The sequence below is a fragment of the Conger conger genome, chromosome 7, assembly GCF_963514075.1.
Source record: "Conger conger chromosome 7, fConCon1.1, whole genome shotgun sequence".
NCBI classification, from domain to species: Eukaryota; Metazoa; Chordata; class Actinopteri; order Anguilliformes; family Congridae; genus Conger; species Conger conger.
In genome coordinates this window covers 2650987-2673637 of record NC_083766.1, presented here as the reverse complement: position 1 = coordinate 2673637, position 22651 = coordinate 2650987, and the positions used below count along the sequence as shown (strand labels likewise).

The 22651-nt window shown below is 40.2% G+C and overlaps 1 protein-coding gene across 1 annotated transcript; it reads right to left on the bottom strand.

Annotated features, from left to right (window-relative positions):
* Positions 1-12303: 12303 nt before the first annotated feature.
* LOC133134038 (uncharacterized) lies at positions 12304-15420 on the bottom strand. The gene is made up of 4 exons (XM_061250404.1): positions 13740-15420; positions 13386-13451; positions 13156-13187; positions 12304-13016 (listed from the first exon to the last, which is right to left on the bottom strand). The coding sequence occupies exons 1-2, from the start codon at positions 15390-15392 to the stop codon at positions 13419-13421; spliced, it is 1686 nt and encodes a 561-aa protein (XP_061106388.1). The 5' UTR covers positions 15393-15420; the 3' UTR covers positions 12304-13016; positions 13156-13187; positions 13386-13418.
* Positions 15421-22651: the final 7231 nt, after the last annotated feature.

Below are 22651 nucleotides of genomic sequence, written 5' to 3'. Positions count from 1 at the left end.
GACGGTCCTTGTAAAACACGGCACACACCCAAGCGCTCCGCTTCAGCGTGACGTTTCTCACCGAGAGCGCAAACTGAATCCCGAACCCGTCAGCGCTGGCGAACTTCTGCTAACTTTCCACCTCTATCCCCAACAGTCTGGTGCCCTCTTTCGCTTGTGAAACGGCACAAACCACGGAGCCATTTTCTCCCTCCATGAGCTCCGCAGGTTCCTGGTACACTGAGGACGCAGACAGGCACAGCGATCTCACTGAAGATGGCCACATAACATAGATAGCAGAGGCAGGATGCATCTGGACAATACAACTTCCTTTACAGTTTAAGGATGTAATGTTGGCGACATTCATCAAGTAGACAGACCCGTGTGACATATCGTATGACAGTAAACTGCTTAGTTTTAGACAGACCCTCACAGAGAATAGATAGAGCCCAATAAGGATCACATAATTAAAGTTAAAACTTAATTAAACATTGGACATTTTACGGAATAGCATTTAAATTCCACAAAACGGCATTAGTTCTTAATGAGCAAGTACATTACCTGCGAGCATTCATGAAATAGAAAAGGATTTACTGGGAGATAAAATTTGAATGTTCATTTTTAAATCTTTACATCTTACTACATTTTAAATGCATTTCTGCAGTTCTTAAATAAGCATAACTGTGGAGAATGTACAATGCCTGACATTACCATCAACTGTAATTATTTCATAATTGCATGTTCCGTAAATTCCGCGGTCTTTACACAGAACGCATCGGTAGTGTCCATGGTCTTCCCAAAGCAGCGGGGAGATGCGCAGCTCAAATTTGTTGTCAGTCCGATTCTTTATTTCAGACCGATTTTCAATGAGCGCAAGATCCGTGCCACTCCGTTTGCAGGAATCTCCTTCAGAAGCCGTCTGTTCCCGCCTCCAAAACCCCTCAAGCTTCGCACCGGACAGAGCTTCACAAAAGAGCTGCAACGGGCCCGTCTTAGGGCGTCTGAACAATTCAGGTGTGAGATTTTTTACACCTGGAAAATGAATCACAATATCATATAAATACAGTTTATACATTTTAAATGGATAAAATTGCCGTTTTTGCAAATCAATCTACACGCAATAACCCAAAATGGCAAATAGAAAACATGTTTTTAGATATTTTTGCTAATTAATTCAAAATATAAAACTGATATTTCTCATTTAAATAAGAACTCAGACCCATTGCTGTGGCATTCCAAATTGTGTGCAAAAGGTGATGGGGTCTGAATACTGAATATTATTATAGTAAAAATGACATTCAAACGTAACGCATACACTCAGCGAGCACTTTATTAGGTATTTATTAGAGTTAATTTTTATACTTAATTGTTAGGCTACTGCTGTAGCCTCAAAATTACTCGAACGGTTATTTAACCGCTTTTCAGCTCATATTGTATTTACCTTTCTGTATTTCCAGTTTCATCTTAGATTTTTTATGTGTTTCATTGACACAGTAGTATAGCCCCTCGTTCATCTTCTGAAACCTTTCCACCAGCAGATACGCAGTGCTCTTCAACACCAACGTCTGGATGTTCCTTCCCAGTTTCACGTTCCATTCCCACGTTGGTTTAAAACTCGTCTTTGATGTGCATCGTAACGTGGCGTCCAATCCCCGTGCTACCTGGACGACTTCAACTCGTGGAACAAACATTCAAACTGTTATCATGCATTCGCAAATAATTCCGCCGATTACATGTTCAATACACGCACAAACCAAATCTTGAAATCGGATGAAAATATTGTGCATTTCAAAACCTGATAGCTTTTCACAAGAGATGATCAATAATCTGAATACTGTTAATCCTTTAGATTATCGGGTAGTAACTCACCTTTGGCAAGAACGTGATAATATCCTGGTGAAAAAAACAACAGAATCCAGCAGCCGATGGTATAACGAAGAATCATTGTCCAAACTGAAGGAAATTCTCTTGGTGTGATGGATTATGGGTTAGGCGCAGTATGCAGCGGAAAACCACTCAGCAGGTGGTGGGCGCAGTAAAATAATTTCTCGCTCTCAGGGATATGTATTTATATATTTATACGTCACAGTAACAACACTTCCTTTTATCACCCGACAAACCAAACAAAAAAACTCAAATACAGTCACAGTCATCCATTGACTTCAAAAGCAAAATGTAAGTTTAATTTATAAGTTTTTCCATGTTGTATTTGCAATTATATGTCTGTCTAGGTTTGCAGTTGCTGATTCATATTCTTGATTTTTAACTTCAGGCTATGGACTGATTAAGACTAAAATTAGAAGCAAAACCACTGCAGAGGAAGTGATTGGCCACCCAGCCACAGAAACAAAAGCAGAAGTACAAAAATATTTGCCATAGTTATTGAATTAATATTTCTCAGCGGTGTAAAAGAGTAATCTATAGGGTATGGTCAATGTCAAATGGACATTCACCCAAGTAAACTCAGGTGAGATCAGTTTGAAATACATATGTTTTCACGTAATTAAAACCCTAAACGTGAAACAGTTGCAAAGTCTCTCCTGCGGTTTTCTTTGTTACTTTGAGCCGGTAACAATTAAGCACAGATGCAATTGGCACCAGGTCTTAGCAGTTGGGGAAAAAGACTGTTAACTAGACATGTTAATAATGAGAAATTCAGGATGATTGCGTGTTTAACACTTGTACAGGGCTGTATATAAAACAATGGAACACACGTTGCACTACAGGCATTTGGCATACGGCCTTATCCAGAGCGACGTACAACAAAGTACACACTCATAACCAGGGACAAGTGCGCTGAAAGACCCTTGAGGTTCCACGTTCCAAGTGCTAGAAGTGTACATGTATAATTACCAAAGATTACGCCATTCCACAGTTAAATATTTAAGTGTGAACACATAAATTAAAGTCATGTAAACTTATTTTCTGAGGGAGACAGACAGGGGTACATTCTTGTTGCACCAAGCATATTGTCATGTTTCATGTTTGTCACGTCATGTTTTATGTTTAGTCATTGTCTTAGTTACGTTATTGTCATGTCACGTATTATGTTAGTCTAGTCCAGAGGTGGGCAAAGAGGGCCGTATCCATTTCTGGATTTCATACCAACTTCTGGCCTTAATTACATAATTAGCCTTTTATGCCATCTGACATTTTAGCTACAGTACATTTCTTGATGAATGACAGCCGAAGACTGCTCTTGTGTCCCCCGGTTTTACTGTGCTCTAATCTTTGAGTGAACCAGTGTTGTTGCATGCAGCCAATTAGCTCATTTAGCCAGGGTAATTGGGGGAAACAAAAACCTACATACACACCGGCCCTCCAGGACCGGAATTGCCCACCCCTGGTCTAGTCTAACCACGTTTTTATGTTTTATTTCTTGTTATTTCTTGTTGTTTAGTTGTTATGACTTAATTGTTAGTCTTGTCTTGCCACGTAATATAGTTTATTCATGTCACATTTCGCAAACTTATGTCACGATTTATGTTGTTTCATTTTATGTTCCATTCATTGTTTAGCATACACTTTTTTGTGTCTTTCCGCAAAACTTGCATTCATGCTTTCTCTCTCTCTATCTCTCTCCCTTTCTGTCACTCACGCTTCCCTAATTGTTTCAATTTCCCTTGTCTTCTTACTAATCTACTAACTTTGGATCAGGATTGGGTAATACTAACATTCTAACCACGTGTTCATTTTTACCTTAAGTTTCTTGTGCATGTCATTTACTAATTTACTAACGCTAGGGGAGGATAGCTTTATTACTAAAGATTACTAATTATCTCATTAACTTGTCAATCCTCCACACCTGATTTCCATTCTCATGCTGCTCTCAAGCTAATTGTCTGCACCTGTCTACACCTGCACATAAGCTCAGTTTCATATCAAGTCTTTGCAAAATTGTTGCCCTGCCTATTGACCCCGAGCCTGCCTACCGTCTGCCTGTACGTCTGCCCCGCTGACAGCTTTCCTGGTTACTGGACTTTTTGCATGGTGTACAGATTATGAGACTGCCTTCTCCCTCAGTACTGTACTTTGGTTTTGGCCCTGACGGGACTTTATTAGATCCCTTTTGTCTGAGTCGTGCATTTTCGGTCCAACCCCCCACGCACCCGTCTCAAATATGGTGTGTGCTGTTTGTATCAGACACTGTGGTGTGTGATGTATGTATCAAACACTGTGGTGTGTGCTGTATGTATCAAACACTATGTTGTGTGCTGTATGTATCAGACAAACACTATGGTGTGTGCTGTATGTATTAGACAAACACTACGGTGTGTGCTGTATGTATTCGACAAACACTGTGGTGTGTGCTGTTTGTATCAAACACTATGGTGTGTACTGTATGTATCAGACACTATGGTGTGTGCTGTGTGTATCAAACAATATGTTGTGTGCTGTTTGTATCAAACACTATGGTGTGTGCCGTATTTATCAGACAAACACTATGATGTGTGCTGTATGTATCAGACAAACACTATGGTGTGTGCCGTATGTATCAGACAAACACTAGGGTGTGTGCCGTATGTATCAAACACTATGGTCTGTGCTGTATGTATCAGACAAACACTATGCTGCTTGCTGTATGTATGAGACAAACACGATGGTGTGTGCTATATGTACGTTTAATGTCACGTTTCAGGTCTGTCTTGCCATGTTTTATGTTTATTCATGTTGTCTTAGTCACGTAGTGTCTTATCATGTATTATGTTAGTCTAGGTTCGTCATGTTCTTTAGTTATGTTTCGTTACGATTTATTTTCTTGTCATGTCTAGTTATGTTTCGTACGATTATATTACCTGGTTATGTTGCGTGGTTATCGTCGTAGTTTCGCTTTGTGTTATGTTTTGATTTATGTTTATTGTTACGTTAACTGGTACTGTTTCAACATACATATGTCTTTCCGCAAACCTTGCATTCCGCCTTTTCTCTCTCTCTCTTTCTGTCATTCACTCCCTAATTGTTTCTATTTGTCTATTTACTAAAACTACTAACGCTAGATCAGGATTGGGTAGAAACTAACAAACTAATCGTGTTCATGTTACCTTACGTTTCTCGTGCATGTCATTTACTAATTTACTAATGCTAGGGCAGGATAGGTTTATTACTAACGATTACTAATCACCTTGTTTAACTTGTCATCCATCGCACCTGTTTTCCATTTCCTTGCTATGCTCTAACTAATTGTCTACACCTGTCTACACCCGCATTTATATCCCAGTCGCGCAACTGTTCACTGTGAAATTGTCTGCCTCTGTTTACCACGCAACTTTTGAGCATTATTTACTGTTTGATTACACGTTACGATCCAAGCCTGTTACCGACCATTGTCCGTTGATTTCTGTTTTGTTGACCACTGTTTGTTTTTGACCACGTCCTCGCCTACCGTTTTGTACTTTTGCTTCGCTGATTGTTTCATGGTTTCGACTCCCGCTTCGCCCACGATTACGCCTCTGCCTGCCGTCCGCCTGTTCATCTGCCCCGCTGACAGCTCTCCTGCTACCGGACCTTCCTGCACGTCTACCGACTACGAGCTTGCCTCTTCCCTTGGCACCGTGCTTTTTGTTTGTTTGTTATTTGTTTGGCTGGATCTTCGTGTATGGCCTTTGCTTGTTTTGACTACGCTCCTGGGATTCGTCCCGAATAAAGCCCTAACGGGACTTTATTTAACCATTGTTTCTGAGTCGTGCATTTTGGGTCCAACCCCCATGCACCCGTCTCATTTAATTTTTCATGCGATTATCTAATCAGCCAATCGTGTGGCAGCAGTGCAATGCATACAATCATGCAGTTCAGTCAGGACCACTCTTGTCTGCTACAATAGAGATTTATTACAACATTAAGGAGTAGGTTACTTAACAATTATCTTTGACGGAATGGCTTAGTTCGGGGGGCTATGTCTCGACTGGTAATATTAGTATATCAAACGGCAATCTTTAAACCCCCCCCCCCCCCCCCCCCGAAAAGGCCAGCAGCAGACATGACAGTTTTTACAGCAATAACATGGGAGCAAATTAGGTGTAAGAGGAAGTGGGTGCAGGCAACTGTAGCCAACTCTCACCCATGGATGAACAAAGATATTTTACAGAAAGTTAGAAAGAAATGTTCATGTTCTAAAAAATAAGCTTCATTACATTACATTATTGGCATTTGGCAGACGCTCTTATCCAGAGCGACGTACAACAAAGTGCATACCCATAACCAGGGATAAGTTCGCTGAAAAGACCCTAGAGGGAAGTACAATTTCAACTGCTACCTGTACAACAAAGATAAGGACGAGGGCCTTTTTTTTTTTTTCTTTTTTTTGAGAACAAAGAAACAAACAGAGCAAAAGTGACCAAAGTTAACTATCCAAACACTGCTTACCTAGCTAAAAATACCGATACACAAAGCAAGTCACAGAGACAACAATTAAGGTTCACAGGGAGGTAGGGAGGGATGGGGAGAGGTGCTGCTTGAAGAGGTGCGTCTTCAGCTTGCGCTTGAAGGTGGGGAGAAATTCTACAGATTCTACAGCTTCATGAACATTCCATTACATGACAGCAGCCATTTCACAAACTCACTGATCCTGAACGACTCAGTAGGGGAGAACATCACAGTGATGGAAGTACAGATGTAGGACTGGAGATCAACACTGCCACCTACTAGATACGCCCTGAAACTAAACAACAACAAACACAGAAAAAGAGAATAAAAGCTCTTGTATCAGTTTGCTTCACTCCATACATTTTACATGCATATGATCCAGTGGTCTAACCCAATGTTTATTACATAAATGTTTATTCATGCTGAATGCCAGTGTTCTTTGTCATTGATAGCATCCTAGAGTACTGTGGTCACAACAGAATTAATGTATTTTCACTCCAACCCATGTAGAGAAGAACAGACAAAAAACAGAATGCATGAATGAATGCATTTCATGGCTGAAACTACAATGCTATTGTACACATCACTGTGTGAAACAAGATCCTAATGTGGTTACACTGGGACTCCAACCACCCATCCCAGTCAAGCAAATACAGCACTATACAATAAATTACAACGTAAAATTCCTATTAACAAACTTTATCTTTTATTTGACTTTACCCGGGCACAAAGTGAATACTGCACAGATGACTGATCTATTATTGGATCATATTTTACAGGAAAGACTTACTGCCTCACTAAAAAAATGTAATGCATAAATTTAACATAACCCGGGCATACACATACACACACACACACACACACACACACAAACAAACACGCACACACACACACACACACACACACACACACAAACACACACGCAAACGTACAGATGTGATACATACCACACATACACAAACAATTTATAACAATTGATCAAATATGCTGGCCAAAATGAGATAAAAGCATCATAAAGTAAATAAATGAGGCTAGCACGCTATGGCGCTGCGACCAGCAGAGAGAGTCTGGCGTTTTCCGTGTGGTGTTTTACACTTGTTTTATGTGTTTAAAAACTTTATAAGTGACCGTGTGAAGTGCTCATAGTTCTAAGCCGAAAATGGATTTGTTTTATTCAGCCGCTTTGTGGTTTTTGTTCCACTTGCTACGGTTCGCCTGCGATGTTAACGCAGCTGTGTACAGCGGTGAGAGGACACAATACACCAGGGATATGTTGCTCCAATTGAACTGTGCGAGTTTAGCTCGCGTGACAGACAACACGCTGCGGCTACCGGACTTTATTTTGAGAAAACCCGCAAGGTATGGTACTGGTCTTGGAGCAACAAAGAGGAGGAAGCGGGGAAAGCGAGGAGGCGTCAGACTACGCCTGAGGAAACAGAGGCTCGCCCGGATTCCCCTGCCATCGGTGATCCTGGGAAATGTCCAGTCCCTGAGGAACAAAGTGGACGAACTCCAGGGAAATGTCCGTTTCCAGAAGGACTATAAAAACTGCTGCATCATGGCATTCAGTGAGACATGGCTCACTGAGCTCGACCTGGACGCTAACTTGTCCATTGACGGTTTTGGAGCGCCGTTTCGTCTGGACCGACAGGCAGAGGTGAGGAGGAAGACTCAAGGAGGCGGAGTATGTATATATATCAACAAACGATACTGTAACGCTTGTTCTGTGACTGTCAGAGAGCGTATCTTTACGCCAGACGTCGAACTTTTATCACTATCATTGCGTCCTTTCTATCTGCCCCGTGAGTTTCCACAGCTTTTCATCACAATTGTGTACATCCATCCTAAAGCAAATGTCACCTCTGCCTCTAGCACTATCTTTGACATAGTGCAAAAGTTGCAGTCAATTTCACCCGAGGCACCAAACTTCATAATGGGTGATTTTAATCATGTCTCCCTTAAAAAGACACTAAGGAACTTTTACCAATATGTCTCCTGTTCAACCAGGCGGGATAAGACATTAGATCTCTGTTATGGGTCAGTAAAAGATGCCTACAAATCATTCCCACTTCCTCAACTGGGATCGTCTGATTACAACTGCGTGCATCTACTGCCCACATATACAACTGTTTTAAAAAGGGAGAAAGTGCAAACAAAGGAGATAAAGGTTTGGACTGATGAAGCTGTCCTCCGCCTGCAGGAATGCTATGAGTGCACTGACGAGGACTTGTTTAAGGAGTCATGTGATGACTTAGATGAATTTGTGGATGTAACATGCTCATATGCTGCCTTCTGTAGGGAAATGATTATTCCCTGTAAACGAGTCAAGATTTACCCCAATAACAAACCTTGGGTGACCAAATCTGTTAAGTCCAATTTACAGAAAAAGAGACTTGCTTTTAAACAGGGAGTAGCCGCTGACCTGCACATAGTGACCAAGGAACAGAAATTGGACATTTTAAGAGCGAAACAAAATTATAAATCTGAACTAGAAAATAAGATGGCCGCAAATAACCTTGGTTCAGCTTGGTCAAGCATGAAAAGCAGGCCTTGGAGATTCAAAGAGCGGCCGTCAGGCCACACTAGACGGTTTCAATTCTGATATTGAATTTGCTAATGCTCTTAACTGTTTTTATAATCGTTTTGATACTTTTGATTTTAGCAGGGAAATTCAAGAACTGAGTCACAAACTGGAGGAGAACCAACACTTTGCCATAGACCTAATGATGATGTACAACAGGCCTTCCTCTCTGTAAGAATAAACAAGAGCCATGGACCTGTCCCGGTTTCATATTGACAGAACCATGACGACCCTATTTTATCGTGCTTTTATTGAGTCCGTCATGTCTTTTTCTTTGGTGTCATGGTTTGGTAATCTTTCTTTGAAGAACAGAAACTCTTTGAACCAGATTGTGAAATGGTCTAGTAAATTGATTGGGGGGGAGCAACAGCTTAATCCTGAGTTTCTATACATCAGGCAGCTACAGCGAATATCCAGCTCAATCATAAACGATGAGTTCCACCCTCTGCACAGTGAATTCCGGCTTCTCCCTTCTGGGTGTAGACTTGCCGTCCCAAAGTGCAGAACTAAGCGCTATAGAAATAGCTTTGTTCCAGCAGCCATTATTGAGTGGAACAAGTCAGAGCGCTGATAAGCTGTCCGCTGTCTGATGCGTCTATTCTGCGTTGTATTTACCGATTCACTGGAGGATTGGAACCCCTGAGCACTTTTTGCACCCTGCACTTTATACGCTTGTTGTATTTCATGTGTTTTTAAGTATTGTGTGACTCTCTCTGCAAAAGAATTTACCAACGGGTACAAATAAAGTAACTTGAACTTGAATGACAAATATTAAAAATAAATAGTACTGTTCCTTACCTTGATGTCTCCGATGTCTTACTTTTGTATAGATTATGAGCACAGTTGCAAGGCACAGGAGAAGACCACTGAATCAGGCAGAAAAAAGATAACACAGAATGATTCCTATGAAAAATAAACCAGTAAACAAGGATTAATAAGTCACAAACATAGGCTAGGTGCACACACACACATGCGTACAGTACAATACAACATGAAACTCATTTGACAATTTATCTGTCTTCTGTTGCATACATTCAGTTTGTCGTTTTGACAAAAACAGATTATTGGAATGATCAACATTAACAATACATGCATGCATACTGTACATACATGCAGTATATTACGTATTTAAAAATATGAATTATCGTTCATATGACAGATATTTTTAATTGTTTCGTATGTTATGTATTTTAATATATAGTATACTTGTCTTGGACAGCAAATATATATATATATATTTTTTAATTTTAGAAAATGTGTATTATTTTTGAATGATTGAATTTGCACTTCATTGTACGTCGCTCTGGATAAGAGTGTCTGCTGAATGTCTGTAATCTAAATGTAATGTAATGTCCCTTGGAGTGTGGGTCAGACTTATTAGTTACAACCACATTATGAATTACCACACACCACAAACACACACCCACACACCACACACACAACACACACACATAATGCACACACACACAACACACACACACACATCATACACACACACACACACACAACACACACACACACAACACAAACACCACACACCCACACACACACACACACAATGCACACACACATCATATACACACACACCACACACACACACACAACACACACACATCATATACACACACACCACAAACACACACACACACACACCATACACACAACACACACACACAACGCACACACACACCACACACACACACATTACACATACAGCGCACACACACACACACACAACACAAACACACACAACAAACATACAACGCGAACACACACACAATGCACACACAACAAAGATACAACGCGCACACCACACACACACACACACAAACAGTTTCTCCGCTTCTGGGTCTCCACATGACAATGCTAGCCAATAACCAGGCTGATAACAAAACAGAGGTCCTGTCTCAGCTCCTCAGTAATGGAATGTTCTAGATGCACTTTAACCTATAAAAGCTATAGATACCCCTATCTGAAGAAAACAATAGACAATACAATTCAGGTTAAAATGTCAGTTATCACATTAAAATGCATAGATGTACCATTTACAGGATATGCCCTGTGCAATCAGTTCTGAATGAGGAATGTGGATTTGGTTAATTTATTAATTTTATTAATCCTGGGTGCAGTTTACTTGTGTATGTTCCCTTTTTTCTATTTCCTCTCAGTATTCCAGATTTGTACACTCAGTGAGCACTTTATTAGGTACACCTGTACACCATCCTGTTAATGGAAATATTTCATCAGCCAATCATGTGGCAGCAACTAAAGACATAAAAGCATGCAGATGTGATCAAGAGGTTCTGCAGTTTTTCAGACCAAATGTCAGAATGGGTAAGAAAAGTGACTTTGACCAAGGAATGATTGTTGGTGCCAGGCAGGGTGGTTTGAGTATCTCAGAAACTGCTGATCTCCTGGGATTTTCATGTACAATAGTTTCTAGAGTTTGCAGAGAATTGTGAAAAAAAAAAAAAAAAACATCCAGTGAGCAGCAGTTCTGCAGACAGAAACGCCTTGTTAATGAGATCAGAGGAGACGGGCCAGACTGGTCAAAGCTGACAGGAAGGTGACAGTAACGCAAATAACCACACATTACATCAGTGGTATGCAGAAGAGCATCTCTGAACACACAATGAGTCAAACCTCTAAGTGGATAGGCAACAGCGGCAGAAGACTTAATAAGTCTAAAAAACAAGTTGAATAAATACCTAATAATGTGCTCACTAAGTGTATACACAGGACATGGAAGTCATGTTGTCATGAGAGTGATTGAACACTAGGCGGCGCTGTTAGCCCACTTGCTCCTGTGGACCCACTGTCCCCTCCAAAAGTATTGGAACAGCGAGGTCAAATCCTTTGTTTTTACTACACACTGAAGACAATTGGGTTTGAGATTAAAAGATGTACCTGAGACAACAGATTAGAATCTCAGCTTTTATTTTCTGGTATTTCTATCTAGATTTGTTAAACAACTCAGAACATATCACCTTTTGTGTCAGACCACCCAATTTTCAGGTGAGCAAAAGTACTGGAACATGGGCAGGTGTTTCTTGTTGCCCAGATGTGTCCTGTTAGATGGATGGGTTAAATAATAAATAGTTCTGAATGTCTACTCTTGGTTTTAGCCTTGGGTTTTGCCTGTGAAGACTGCTTTAGTGCTAGAAAACATGAACCAACATGAAGACCAGAGAGCTGTATTTGGCCATTTTGAACCTTATAATAGAGACCATTGTATATTTTCTAAAGAACTACATTATATAAAACATTGTCGAAAGACCATATAATATTTTCTAAAGAACTTATCACACTCTGTGAATAACATTCAAAATTAACTTTAAAAACTAAATTAGTTAAAAAGGTCTTGAAGCTGAAAACAAAACATGTTTATTTCGTTTTATTTATTAACAGAAAACTCTTTAACAGACATTTTAGAAAAAAACTCATAAAAGATGAATCAATTAAGCAATTAAATGGTCCGTTATGAAATCTAAAAGCAAGAGCTTTATTGATACATTTCTTGCATGCAGCTGGTGAAAAGCACTGATTGTATCCCTCAATAAAAAAACGATCACAGGTCCTTCACTGCAAAAATTATTTGAGGTTTATCTTTATGTCATTATTATGCATAAGTGGCCACTTCCCCATTTCAGTACATGACTGGGAGCCACAACGTCAGTGGTTCGAATCCCGGTCGAGCCACAATAAAATGATCCGCACAGTCGTTGGGCCCTTGAGCAAGGCCCTTAACCCCACATTGCTCCCCGGGCGCTGCACTATGGCTGCCCACTGCTCCTAGGTAACTAGGATGGGTCAAATGCAGAGGACAAATTAACCCACACAGTTCAATAAAGTATATGTTATCTTATCTTATCTTATCTTATTAAAATACCACATTTCTACATTACATACATGCAGATTAACCACAGATAAGTTCTTCATGAAGAGTTACCCGAAAGGCTTAACTGAACATGGAATTACTTGAACAAATGACATCTGTAATAAAATGGAAATTCATACATTTTCTTCAAGTTCTGGTTGTCAGGGCCAACCCTGAATAAATCACAGAGTCTTCCTCAGTAGGCAGGGCTTCAGTCTAAATGAAAGAACGTTTTAAAAGGCTTGCAGCCACAGATATGGCATTACATACTTACAAGACGTGCAAAAAAAAATGTGGTTTTGTTTTAAATGAATGAATTAATGAATGAATGAAGAGGGAAATGAATAGTACTTACAGCACAGAGGGCTGCTCTACAGTCATCAGTTTCTGTTGAAAGATAGAAGAAAGCGGTGGATGAAAAAATACATTTCAACATTTCCCTCTTCGCCCTGCAGTCTGGCCAGTGCGGTCAGATGGCAGCGTAGCACAGACATCACACGCAGACAGACATGCAGACCGACATCACATGCAGACAGACATGCAGACAGACAGACATGCAGACAGACATGCAGACAGACATGCTACCTTTTCTCTTTTTAAAATGCAGTGCTGCATAGTTCACTGCATCGTCATTTGGGGTTCCTTCAGCACCTGAAATAGACAAATACATTTTTTAAGCATTTTTAAAGCATGTGCACAAATAACTGTGTAAAAATACAATTTCGTTATAATTTTATTAGAATTTTATTAATTAGAATGGTAAAAATACAATTTCACCCTCTCCAAAGAATATACATAATATTTCATATAATATTTTGTGCACACTGAACAGGTTTGTCTGTTTTTGCAATTTCGACTCATGTGCCCTTTAACCAGACAGCCAAAGCAGATACCTTTAGTCTTAAAAAGATCAACTATTGCATTATGAGGCTTGCTCACCAGCTCTTGGCAGTCTGCAATATCATGTTCACCATTACAGACAGGACAGAGTTTTGGCATGATGGACACCCTTGACACTTGCACTGTGCTCTCTGCAGTAGAACGCGCTGCATTGTCGTGTGGCACTGCTGCCACTGTCGTTGCAAAACTGCTCCCTCTGGTCTTCTGTTTAGGACTTAGAATGGGCTTGGTGACGCTGATGGTTGCTTTGGGTGGTCGTTTGGTTGCGGTGGCATCTTGGAGATTGCCAAAGATGGGGTCTTGTAGAATCCTGGCCTGCCTTTCCAGGAAGTGGACAAGATTATCAAATGTGTCCCTGGCTCCAGTTCGTTCCCTAATGTCAAAAGCACATGCTCTCCATTTTTCTCTTAGCTTGTATGGCACCTTAGAGATAGGAAGCCTCAAATTTGATGGAAGGTTAAGTTCATCCATGTACCACAAGGTACGCATTACATTGCAACATCCACGCAGGAAAAGAGTATAGCTTTGCAAAGCTTCTCCATTGTCTGTTGGAATGTTGCTCCAATTCAACGCTTTATCCAAGTACGCATTAGTGATTTTAAATTCATCCCCAAAATGATGTTCCAGTAGCCTTTTTGCCTCTGCATACCCTCTGTCTGCATCCATATGAAGGCAACTTCTGACCAGCTCCTTAGGCTGCCCGGACGTGTACTGTTCGAGATAATATAGCCGATCTTGGCTACTGTTAGTATTATTTTCTATGCAGTGTTGAAATGCCAGCATGAATGGCTTGAAATTAAGCGGTTCACCGTTGAACACAGTCACATTTCTAGTAGGAAGAGAAGTCAACTTTTGTTGCTGCACAATGAGATCAGCGATCGCACCCAGGTTGTTATTAATGGAGCTTGAAGGCATGGGTGGTCTGGAAGAGCCTGCAGCATTATGATTGGCCGGATTCAATGGGATTGAGTGAGCAGGCTGTAGAGGCCTCTTTGGCCTTGCATCTTGTGTCAGAACTCTTTGCAGCGGTGTTTTGGGAACTACAGAGATCTTGGCATATTGCACTGGTGAGAGTTCTGGATGAATTCTTGCATAATGACTCTCCAGATAAGCATTCATACCATCGCCTGGTAGTTCTGAAAGTTCTGTTGAGGTGAATTTAGAATTAGTGGCCTCAACATCAATGCACTCAAACACTTGCACTTTGGCCTGAGCTGCAGCCAGCTCTGTTTCAAGTTCGACTCTTTCTATTGCATTTTGCACCTCAATTCTTTCCCTTTCCAAAGCATGCTTTTTCTGCAGAGCAGCTGTACGTTGCAGTAGGGCTGCCTTCTCAGCTTCAGCCTTTAGCCGTGCCGAAGACACTGATGATGATCTGGAGACACGGCTTACAACAGTCTGTGATTGCTCTGCTTTACCAGAATTAGATATGCCGTCAAGATGAGACACTGCAGCTTGTGCAGCTTGTGCTTGCATGAATTGATTGGCTCTCCATGCTCCTACGTCAGTAACATAAAATGTTTCAAAGGTTTGCATTCTTGGTTGGTACCAGTCCTCATTATCAGCTGTTTTTTCTTCTCCCTCAAGCAGCTCTTGCACAGACTGATGACATTCTTTGAATTCATTTAATGCCTGATGAAATTGTTCAATGCTTGCTTCAATATCTTCAACAATTTCCTTTAATTCATTCATTTTACGTGTACACACGCCAAGTTTTCCTCTGCGTGTTGCACAAAGCTCTTTAACACTCTCATCAGCCATGTTTAAAGCAAAATTTGTGTCTTCACATTCATTCTCTTCATAAACATGAACAAAAAAATCAAAATCCGCTCCAATAGCAGTGTCCAAAATATGATGGTCAACTTCAAATCCAGAATCAAACAATAGGCCACTTCAAATTCAGTTTCAAACTATAGGCCACTCCAAATCCAGTTTCAAACTATAGGCCACTCCAAATCCAGTTTCAAACAATAAGCCACTCCAATAGTGAATCCATTCCAAAAATCAACGCTCAAAAGATCAAAAAACATCTTCAATTCCAAAATATCCAAAAGCTTCACACTTCAGATGCAGTCAAACAAAGATTCCATGCTTTCCAAACAATTCAAAGCATTCGGTTCTCAAACAGCAGAAGCGATGGCATAGTTCTTTACCTTATGTAAGGGCATATTTTCAAATTTGTCCATAAAATAGCCACAAGTTTAGACGTAATATGGAGCTTCTTTGACTGGCTTTACAATGATTGAATTGTACCTTTATGGATGAAGATGCGATGGTTGGGGGTAGAGAGGGAAGCAGGGCAGACAGGCAAGGCAGGTGAGTTGGCAGGTGGATGAGAGCAAACAAAGGAAACTCCAATAGATTCCAATGATTCAAACAAATGGTTAGTAGAAAGTGGTTAAATCAGTAGATTCAAATAATGAAAATGTGACATTTAAGTATTCAAAAATGGTCAAAAGGTCTTCAATAGCCGTAAAGAACTGTGTGCTCTTACGTCTTCCTAATTCCTTTGTTCTCAGTGTTCTAAAAATCAAAAGTGAGTGTCGGCCATCTTAAAGCTCAAGGCCTTCTCATAATAACAAAAATAAGAGTTCTTTCAAAATAAAAGATCCTAAATTGAAACCAAGTTCTCTGTGCTCCTGTAGCACGCATTGAACTCATTTAAATGGAAAATGGCTCCTACAATTAGTAATATGATTCATTAAAAATTATGATTTTAATTATTAATTATTTTCAATAGTAGCTGATATTTTTATTTTTTATATCATAAAAAATTGGCTTCAATGGCAAAAAAATGTACTGTAGCTCATTTGTGCGGGAAATACTGCTGTTTTTCTTTTTTAGATGCAAGGCAGCGTGAAGCACAACTCCTTCATTAGGGCTTTGTTCCTCAGCTTGAGCTGAATTGTATTTCCAAAACACATATAAATGCATTTTTAACACTTGTGAACATAACACTGTGTGAAAATACTATTTCTCATGGTTTTCACACATCCCTTCTGTGAGATGCTCCCCTCTGCTCCTTTGCACGTGTGGTGTAAACACACATCCTCATGTGGGTTCCTGCATACAGCACTGTGCTGGTTCTGGTCCCGTCTAGATGCTGCATTTCTGCTCATGTCTCCTGGTAAAATGCAGTCTACACGTGTATTCAGGTGTCAGTGCTATGCATCCGCTAACTGAGGAATGAACCTGTTTTACTTGAGATTGTATTCATGTGTAACTGTGTTGTGCCTTTGTATTGTACTGAACATTATGTTGTACTCTCTGCCTGCTCCTCCCTTGGCCAGGGCTCCCTTGTAAAAGAGACTCACCTGGTTAAATAAAGGAGAAATAAAATAAATAAATAAACCGTCTCTGGCTGCTGGCTAGCCTACCTCTGCCGGTCACATTTTGCCCTTTATACGTGAGCACTGAAGATGTTTTCTGACTGCACTGTATGTTTACTGCACTTTTCGTTTTGGCACCTTTCTGTTTTCACCCAATATTGAAGTACTTTATTTGATTTCTCTCGGTTTTTGCATTTTTCGATTTTTGGAGAGCAAGTGTTTTCTTGGTTTTCATGGACATTGACTTCAGAACCACACACCCATCATCCTTATCATTACTGTGATGCAGATATTGCATCTATTCTGTTTATCAGTGCAGGGAAAATACTACCTTTGTTCTTTTTAAAACGAACGGAAGCATACTGGACAGCATCATCGTTTTGGGTTTGTCCAGCACCTTGAAAAGAGAAGAAAGACAGGAAACACAAATTAATGCATTTTATGGCTGAAACCACAACGCTTTTGTACACATCACTGTGTACAAAAGCGCAGACGGACATGCAGACGGACATGCAGACAGACATGCAGACAGACATGCAAACAGACATGCTGACAGACATGCAGACAGACACGCAGACAGACATGCAGACAGACATGCAGACATACAGACACGCAGACAGACATGCAGACCGACATGCAGACGGACACGCAGACAGACACGCAGACAGACAGACACGCAGACAGACGGACACGCAGACAGACGGACATGCAGACAGACAGACAGACAGACAGACATGCAGACAGACAGACAGACATGCAGACAGACATGCTACCTTTTCTCTTTTTAAAATGCAGTGCTGCATAGTTCACTGCATCTTCATTCGGGGTTCCTTCAGCACCTGAAATAGACAGAAAACACAAATACATTTTTAAAGCATTTTTAAAGCCAGTGCACAAATAACTGTGTAAAAATACAATTTCATTATAATTTTATTAGAATTTTATTAAGTAGAATGGTAAAAATACAATTTCACCCTCTCCAAAGAATATACATAATATTTCACAAATTATTAGTAATATGATTCATTAAAAATTATGATTTTAATTATTAATTATTTTCAATAGTAGCTGATATTTTTATTTTTATATCATAAAAAAATGGCTTCAATGGCAAGAAAATGTACTGTAGCTCATTTGTGCGGGAAACACTGCTGTTTTTCTTTTTTAGATGCAAGGCAGCGTGAAGCACAACTCCTTCATTAGGGCTTTGTTCCTCAGCTTGAGCTGAATTGTATTTCCAAAACACATATAAATGCATTTTTAACACTTGTGAACACAACACTGTGTGAAAATACTATTTCTCATGGTTTTCACACATCCCTTCTGTGAGATGCTCCCCTCTGCTCCTTTGCTCGTGTGGTGTAAACACACATCCTCATGTGGGTTCCTGCGTACAGCACTGTGCTTGTTCTGGTCCCGTCTAGATGCTGCATTTCTGCTCATGTCTCCTGGTAAAATGCAGTCTCCACGTGTATTCAGGTGTCAGTGCTGTGCGTCCGCTAACTGAGGAATGAACCTGTTTTACTTGAGATTGTATTAATGTGTAACTGTGTTGTGCCTTTGTATTGTACTGAACATTATGTTGTACTCTCTGCCTGCTCCTCCCTTGGCCAGGGCTCCCTTGTAAAAGAGACTCACCTGGTTAAATAAAGGAGAAATAAAATAAATAAATAAACCGTCTCTGGCTGCTGGCTAGCCTACCTCTGCCGGTCACATTTTGCCCTTTATACGTGAGCACTGAAGATGGTTTTCTGACTGCACTGTATGTTTACTGCACTTTTCGTTTTGGCACCTTTCTGTTTTCAGCCAATATTGAAGTACTTTATTTGATTCATCTCGGTTTTTGCATTTTTCGATTTTTGGAGTGCAAATGTTTTCTTGGTTTTCATGGACATTGACTTCAGAACCACACACCCATCATCCTTAGCATTACTGTGATGCAGATATTGCATCTATTCTGTTTATCAGTGCAGGGAAAATACTACCTTTGTTCTTTTTAAAACGAACAGAAGCATACTGGACAGCATCATCGTTTTGGGTTTGTCCAGCACCTTGAAAAGAGAAGAAAGACAGGAAACACAAATGAATGCATTTTATAGCTGAAACCACAACGCTTTTGTACACATCACTGTGTACAAAAGCGCAGACGGACATGCAGACGGACATGCAGACAGACATGCAGACAGACACGCAGACAGACATGCTGACAGACATGCAGACAGACACGCAGACAGACATGCAGACAGACAGACATGCAGACAGACAGACACGCAGACAGACATGCAGACAGACATGCAGACGGACACGCAGACAGACACGCAGACAGACGGACACGCAGACAGACGGACACGCAGACAGACGGACATGCAGACAGACATGCAGACAGACAGACAGACATGCAGACAGACAGACAGACATGCAGACAGACAGACAGACAGACATGCAGACAGACATGCTACCTTTTCTCTTTTTAAAATGCAGTGCTGCATAGTTCACTGCATCTTCATTCGGGGTTCCTTCAGCACCTGAAATAGACAAATACATTTTTTAAGCATTTTTAAAGCCAGTGCACAAATAACTGTGTAAAAATACAATTTCGTTATAATTTTATTAGAATTTTATTAATTAGAATGGTAAAAATACAATTTCACCCTCTCCAAAGAATATACATAATATTTCAAAAATTATTAGTAATATGATTCATAAAAAATTATGATTTTAATTATTTTCAATAGTAGCTGATATTTTTAATTCTTTTTTGTTCAGCACCTAGAAGAGAGAAGAAAGACAGGAAACATAAATTAATGCATTTTATGGCTGAAACCACAACGCATTTGTACACATCACTGTGTACAAAAGCGCAGACGGACATGCAGACGGACATGCAGACAGACATGCAGACAGACATGCAGAGAGACATGCAGACGGACAGGCAGACAGACATGCAGACAGACACGGAGACAGACATGCTGACAGACATGCAGACAGACACGCAGACAGACATGCAGACAGACACGCAGACGGACATGCAGACGGACACGCAGACAGACACGCAGACAGACAGACACGCAGATAGACGGACACGCAGACAGACGGACATGCAGACAGACATGCAGACAGACATGCAGACAGACAGACAGACAGACATGCAGACAGACATGCAGACAGACATGCTACCTTTTCTCTTTTTAAAATGAAGTGCTGCATAGTTCACTGCATTTTCATTTGGGGTTCCTTCAGCACCTGAAATAGACAAATACATTTTTAAAGCATTTTTAAAGCCAGTGCACAAATAACTGTGTAAAAATACAATTTCGTTATAATTTTATTAGAATTTTATTCATTACAATGGTAAAAATACAATTTCACCCTCTCCAAAGAATATACATAATATTTCACAAATTATTAGTAATATGATTCATTAAAAATTATGATTTTAATTATTAATTATTTTCAATAGTAGCTGATATTTTTATTTTTTATATCATAAACAATTGGCTTCAATGGCAAAAAAATGTACTGTAGCTCATTTGTGAGGGAAATACTGCTGTTTTTCTTTTTTAGATGCAAGGCAGCGTGAAGCACAACTCCTTCATTAGGGCTTTGTTCCTCAGCTTGAGCTGAATTGTATTTCCAAAACACATATAAATGCATTTTTAACACTTGTGAACACAACACTGTGTGAAAATACTATTTCTCATGGTTTTCACACATCCCTTCTGTGAGATGCTCCCCTCTGCTCCTTTGCTCGTGTGGTGTAAACACACATCCTCATGTGGGTTCCTGCGTACAGCACTGTGCTGGTTCTGGTCCCGTCTAGATGCTGCATTTGTGCTCATGTCTCCTGGTAAAATGCAGTCTCCACGTGTATTCAGGTGTCAGTGCTGTGCGTCCGCTAACTGAGGAATGAACCTGTTTTACTTGAGATTGTATTAATGTGTAACTGTGTTGTGCCTTTGTATTGTACTGAACATTATGTTGTACTCTCTGTCTGCTCCTCCCTTGGCCAGGGCTCCCTTGTAAAAGAGACTCACCTGGTTAAATAAAGGAGAAATAAAATAAATAAATAAACCGTCTCTGGCTGCTGGCTAGCCTACCTCTGCCGGTCACATTTTGCCCTTTATACGTGAGCACTGAATATGGTTTTCTGACTGCACTGTATGTTTACTGCACTTTTCGTTTTGGCACCTTTCTGTTTTCACCCAATATTGAAGTACTTTATTTGATTTCTCTCGGTTTTTGCATTTTTCGATTTTTGGAGAGCAAGTGTTTTTTTGGTTTTCATGGACATTGACTTCAGAACCACACACCCATCATCCTTAGCATTACTGTGATGCAGATATTGCATCTATTCTGTTTATCAGTGTAGGGAAAATACTACCTTTGTTCTTTTTAAAACGAACAGAAGCATACTGGACAGCATCATCGTTTTGGGTTTGTCCAGCACCTTGAAAAGAGAAGAAAGACAGGAAACACAAATGAATGCATTTTATGGCTGAAACCACAACGCTTTTGTACACATCACTGTGTACAAAAGCGCAGACGGACATGCAGACGGACATGGAGACAGACACGTAGACAGACATGCAGACAGACAGACACGCAGACAGACATGCAGACAGACATGCAGACGGACACGCAGACAGACATGCAGACAGACAGACACGCAGACAGACAGACACGCAGACAGACGGACACGCAGACAGACATGCAGACAGACAGTGCAGACAGACATGCAGACAGACATGCAGACAGACAGACAGACATGCAGACAGACATGCTACCTTTTCTCTTTTTAAAATGCAGTGCTGCATAGTTCACTGCATCTTCATTCGGGGTTCCTTCAGCACCTGAAATAGACAGAAAACACAAATACATTTTTTAAGCATTTTTAAAGCCAGTGCACAAATAACTGTGTAAAAATACAATTTCGTTATAATTTTATAATGAAATATAATTAGAATGGTAAAAATGCAATTTCACCCTCTCCAAAGAATATACATAATATTTCACAAATTATTAGTAATATGATTCATTATAAATTATGATTTTAATTATTAATTATTTTCAATAGTAGCTGATATTTTTATTTTTTATATCATAAAAAATTGGCTTCAATGGCAAGAAAATGTACTGTAGCTCATTTGTGTGGGAAATACTGCTGTTTTTCTTTTTTAGATGCAAGGCAGCGTGAAGCACAACTCCTTCATTAGGGCTTTGTTCCTCAGCTTGAGCTGAATTGTATTTCCAAAACACAAATAAATGCATTTTTAACACTTGTGAACACATCACTGTGTAAAAATACTATTTCTCATGGTTTTCACACATCCCTTCTGTGAGATGCTCCCCTCTGCTCCTTTGCACGTGTGGTGTAAACACACATCCTCATGTGGGTTCCTGCGTACAGCACTGTGCTTGTTCTGGTCCCGTCTAGATGCTGCATTTCTGCTCATGTCTCCTGGTAAAATGCAGTCTCCACGTGTATTCAGGTGTCAGTGCTGTGCGTCCGCTAACTGAGGAATGAACCTGTTTTACTTGAGATTGTATTCATGTGTAACTGTGTTGTGCCTTTGTATTGTACTGAACATTATGTTGTACTCTCTGCCTGCTCCTCCCTTGGCC

What these genes read in the sequence shown, in the direction of transcription:
- LOC133134038 (XM_061250404.1), bottom strand. Translation starts at nt 15,392, where the DNA reads ATGAATGAATTAAAGGAAATTGTTGAAGATATTGAAGCAAGCATTGAA. An exon ending in TTGCAGACTGCCAAGAGCTG is followed by an intron (nt 13,452 to 13,739) that starts GTGAGCAAGCCT and finishes TGTCTATTTCAG; the next exon opens with GTGCTGAAGGAACCCCAAAT.